The 5,558-nt window shown below is 43.4% G+C and overlaps 1 protein-coding gene across 1 annotated transcript in view; it reads left to right on the forward strand.

Moving 5' to 3' along the window:
• LOC122558646 overlaps window positions 1–3,550 on the forward strand; it is a 59,934-nt gene extending 56,384 nt beyond the window's left edge. The window contains exon 6 of the mRNA XM_043707443.1: window positions 3,275–3,550. Coding sequence (XP_043563378.1) covers window positions 3,275–3,550 — 276 coding nt within the window. The remainder of the gene's footprint in view (window positions 1–3,274) is intronic.
• The last annotated feature ends 2,008 nt before the right edge of the window (window positions 3,551–5,558 follow it).

Here is a 5,558-nt window from a genome sequence, read left to right on the forward strand (position 1 = left end):
AGACCCCACCATCAGGGATATATTTCCCTCCCCACCCCTTTCCGCCTTCCGCAAAGACCGTTCTCTCCGTGACTAACCTGGTCAGGTCCACGCCCCCTACGATCCACCCTCCCATCCTGGCACTTTCCCCTGCCACCGCAGGTACTGTAAAACCTGTGCGCACACCTCCTCCCTCACCTTCATCCAAGGCCCTAAAGGAGCCTTCCACATCCATCAAAGTTTTACCTGCACATCCACTAATATCATTTATTGTATCCGTTGCTCCCGATGCGGTCTCCTCTACTTTGGGGAGACTGGGCGCCTCCTAGCAGAGTGCTTCAGGGAACATCTCCGAGACACCCGCACCAATCAACGAAACTGCCCCGTGGCTCAACATTTCAACTCCCCCTCCCACTCTGCCGAGGACATGGAGGTCCTGGGCCTGCTCCACCGCCGCTCACTCACCACCAGACGCATGGAAGAAGAATGCCTCATCTTCTGCCTCGGAACACTTCAACCCCAGGGCATCAATGTGGACTTCACCAGCTTCCTCATTTCCCCTTCCCCCACCTCATCCTAGTTTCTAACCTCCAGCTGAACACTGTCTCCTTGACTTGTCCGGACTTGTCCGACCTGCCTAGCTCCTTTTCCACATATCCACTCCACCCTCTCCTCCCTGACCTATCATCTTCATCTCCTCCCCCACTGACCTATTGTACTCTATGCTACTCTCTCCCCACCCCCACCCTCCTCTAGCTTATCTCTCCACGCTTCAGGCTCTCTGCCTTTATTCCTGATGAAGTGCTTTTGCCCGAAACGTCGATTTTGCCTGTCCTCGGATTTTGCCTGTCCTCAGATGCTGCCTGAACTGCTGTGCTCTTCCAGCACCACTGATCCAGAATCTGGTTTCCAGCATCTGCAGTCATTGTTTTTACCACAAGGGTGAGGACCAGTTCAGCCAAACGAATGAGAGTGTCAGTGGAAAGGTACTGTTGGGGACGTCAGGAGAGGACCAAATGGAGGGCTTGGATACCCTGGTTATGGCGGTTGGAGGTGTAGGGGAATTGGATATCCATGGTGAAGATGAGGCGTTGGCGGCTGGGGACACGGAAGTCTTGGAGGAGGTAGAGGGCGTGGGTGGTGTCTCGAACGTATGTGGGGAGTTCCTGGACTAGGGAGGATAGGACAGTCTCAAAGTAGGTGGAGATGAGTTCGGTGGGACAGGAGCAGGCTGAGAAAATGGGTCAGCCAGAGTGGTCAGGCTTGTGGATCTTGGGAAGGAGGGAGAGTCGGTGGAGCGGGGCTTCGGACTATAAGGTTGGAAGCTGGGGGTGGGAGATCTCCTGAGGTGATGAGTTTTGTATGGTCTGGGAGATGACGGTTTGGTGATGGGTGTGGGGTCATGGTCGAGGGGGCGGTAGGAGGATGTGTCTTCGAGTTGGCATATGGCTTCAGCGTTCATGGCTTTTTTTCCTAGTATGGACTGGTTTTGTTTTGAGGGGAATTGGTCTAGGTTGTCCTTCTCCACACTGAAATTTTGAAGAATAAGAAGAGATCCTATAGTAATTTGAAAGAATCGTATGGGGCCTAAAAGGGTAGATGCTGTGAAGTTGTTTCTTCTTGTGGGAGAGTCGAGGATGATGCATATCTGAGTAAGCAAAGACCAATTTAAGACAGGGCCTTTCACAAAATAGTGAATCTGTGGGAGTCTTTCGCACAGAGGACCATCGACGATAGTTTATCATATGTTTCCAGACTGAGACAGACAGAATAGGAATGATTATGAAATTAAGGGTTATAGGGAAAAGGCAAGAAAGTTGAGTTGAGAGTTATCAAATCAGACATGATTTCATTGAATAGCAGAGTAGACTCAATGGTGAATGACCTACCTCTTCTCCTACATTTATGGTCTACATACCTTCTGAGACTCATGCACTATAATTGTGATCGGTCAATATAATATTTCTTGTTTATTGTCATCAAGCCCACTCAATCAGTTGATGATTCAGTGTTCTGCTATATTGATCACCATCTGGAAGTAGCACTGAAGGTATCAATGGTAAAGAAACCAATATGGGTGTCCATCGTTCATGCCAACCTTTGGAGTGACATGATAGCACAGAAATGTAGCAAACAGTAGTGGTCCTGAAGGATATATCTGCATGTGGTTAGTGCTGGAAAACATCAAACACGAAAATATATTGTTTACCTCGCTATCACCAACTAATTGTCATCAATGTACCTTCCCAAACAAACATTTGGGAATGTTTATCTGCCATATTAGTCATTAAACAGTCCTTAAGGAGAAAATGGACACTAAGACTTCTCGCTGATGTGCTAAATACCAATGCAGCCTACTAAATATTTAGAACAGAAGTCGTTTGGATGTACTTGATGTAGTATGAGCCATTAATAACAATAAAAATATATTCAACCATTGCTTGCAATTCACCGTTTGTTATGTATTTCATTCTAATATTAACATTAGGCTGGAACACCAGGCTAACATTATTGCACATTGCAGGATTGAATGCCAGAAGCAGCGCCATGGGTAAAGTGAGGCACCATTCTCATGAAACTGCAGTAAAAGACTGCACGCAAACAATGGAATCTGCATGATTACCCAACTAACATTCAGATTAAATCTCTGCAGCCTGAATTCATGTTTTCAATTTGTTTGTGGATCTCTAAACAAGTAACTAGAAATGGAGGCTCCAGAATTATCTGAGGAATAAATGGCCTTTACGGAAGGAAACAGCAATCTTTGGTCAGGAACTACATGTGACTCCAGGTCAGCAGTAATGTGGTTGTCTCTTAACTGCCATCTGGGCAATTAGGGGATGGGCAATACTTGCTAGTATAGCCAGTGACACACACTATGACTTAAAAGAATAAAAATACCTTAAGACTGGGAATGGCAACAAAATATCACAAGCAGCATAATAACCAGAAAACCAGCCAGGAATCTGTGGACTGTGCAAATACGCCAATATATGTAATGGAAAAATTGCAGGAGGTTGGAAACAATTCTTCAGGCTCTCCCTGTAGCTCAGATTCTCCAACCCTGGCAACATCCTTGCAAATCTTTTCTGAACCATTTCAAGTTTCACGACATCTGTCCGATAGGAAGGAGACCAGAATTGCACGCAATATTCCAACAGTGGCCTAACCAATGTCCTGTACAGCCGCAACATGACCTCTGAACTCCTGTAGTCAATACTCTGACCAATAAAGGAAAGCAAACCAAACGCCTTCTTCACTATCCTATCTATCTGTGACTCCACTTTCCTTAAAGGAAGAAAACAGAGTCTTCAATGAAGAATGGGAATTGCAGCATTTCCCAGTTGCTATGAAAGACAAAATGATGTGTTCTCTCTGCAACACCATAATTACACCAGTGAAAAAATGCAATGCATATCAGCAGTTTGCAACTCATGAAGACCACAAATATGCTGGCCTGGAAGAAAAGCCCTGGAAGTCTACACTTAAGAAAATGGTCAGTCAACAGAAGCAGCAGCAAGTATATAAACTGATCTCAGGCCAAGGGACTGACATCACTGAAGCAACTTAAAAAGTAACATATAAGCTTGGAAGAAGAGATTTAGCCATTTAGAGAGATGCATATCATAAAATAATACATTTTTGAAGTCATAGAATGTTTAGATTCAGATAAGGTTAATATGTAGAAATTGCAATTATAGGAAGGGAGAAAAAAACAGAGATACTGCCAAGTTCTTGGATTACCTCCAGGGAAGTCAAACGAGGAAAACAGGTAGTGTCTGCTGTGGCTATCTCCATCTCAAACAAATATTCTGCTTTGGAAAATATAGTGATTGATGGATTCTCAGGCAAATGTAGCATGACAGTTGAGTTTCTGCTTGCAAACCTGTCTCTAATGTAACAAGAGATACGGTCGGTTCCAAGCAATTGATTGTCATGAGGGATTCTCTAGTCTGAGATACAGATGAGACGTTTCTGAGGTTGGCAGTGAGAAATCAGAATGGTGTATTGATTCCTTGGTGCCAGGATCAAAGATATCTGTGAGAGAGAACAGAATATTCTCAAAGGAGTGAGGACTAGCGCAGGGTGTTGTGCATATTGGAACTAACGACATAGGAAAGAAAAGGGATACATTTCTGAACGGAGAATATAGGAAGTTAGGATGGAATTTAAAAAAGGAGATCCTTGAAGGAGCATTACTTGGATTACTGCTGGTGCTATCAGCTAGTGAAGGTGGAAATTAAAGGATAGAGCAGATGAATGCTTGGCTGAGTTAGTGGTGCAGGGGAGAAGGGTTCACAATTTTGGATAATTGCAGTATCTTCTGGGGGAGAAATAACTTGCATAAGGATAGGTTGCACTTGAATTGGAAATGGGACTAATATTTTGGCCAGAAGATTTGCTAGAGTGGTTCAGGAGGATTTAAACAAGTAAGGTGGTGGTTGGGATCAAAGGAGTTATTGAGGAAAAAGATCAGTCTGAGACTGGTAATGTTGGTAAAAGGAGCAAGTCAAACAGCCAGGGTGGGCAGAAGCAATGCAGAAAACAAGTTAGGATTGATGAATTAAACTGCATTTATTTCAATGCACGAGATCTCACAAGGAAGGTAGATGAACTCCGTGCATGGTGATAAACATGGGACTAGGTAATCATAGCAGTTACAGACATATGGCTCAGGATGGACAGGACTGGCAGCCTAATATTCCAGAATACAAATTGTACAAGAAGGATAGAAAGGAGAGCAAGAGAGGAGGTGGAGTGGCGTTTTTGATAACAGATATCATAACAGCTGTACTTAGGGACGATATTTCTTGGAACATGTCCAAGGGTGTCAATTGGGTGGAACTGAAAAGTATGAATGGGATGCAACCTTACTGTGATTGTACTTTAGACCCCCTAGTAGTCAACGGAAAATTGCAAAACCAATTTGTTCAGAAATCTCAGTTATCTGTAAGAAGAACAGAGTGGTTACGGTAGGAGATTTTAACTTTCCAAACATAGACTGGTTCTGATCTAGTGTTTAGGTTTATATGGAGAGCAATTTGTTAGTTGCATAAATGAACATTTTCTGATTCAGAATGTGGATATAATTACTGGAGAAGGTGCAAATTTTGACCTACTCTTGAGAAGTAAGGAAAGATATGTGACTGAGGTGTCAGAGATGGAGTCTTTTTGCCAGCAACCATAATTATGTTAAAACAGAAGTGGAAAAAGATAGACCAGATCTAACAGTTATAGTTCTATATTGTAAGAAGACCAATGTTGATGCTATTTGGCAAAAAAGTTCAAAAGTTGATTGTGGATGGATGTTCACAAGGAAAGGGGCAGCTGAAAATGGGAAGCCTTTAAAAATGAGGCAACGAGAGTCCAGAGACAGTATGTTGATTTTACAATGAAAAGCAAGGCTGGTAGGTTTGGATAATGCTGAATGACTAGAGAAATTGAGATTTTTGCAAAGAAAAAGAAGGAAGCAGGCATCGAGTGAATCCTTATAAGAGTGTAAAGGCATTAAATGTCTACTTAAGAGGGAAATCAGGAGGGGAAAAGGTGACATAAATAGGCTTAAGGAGAGTCCGAAG

This window comes from Chiloscyllium plagiosum, chromosome 17 (assembly GCF_004010195.1).
Source record: "Chiloscyllium plagiosum isolate BGI_BamShark_2017 chromosome 17, ASM401019v2, whole genome shotgun sequence".
NCBI lineage: Eukaryota > Metazoa > Chordata > Chondrichthyes > Orectolobiformes > Hemiscylliidae > Chiloscyllium > Chiloscyllium plagiosum.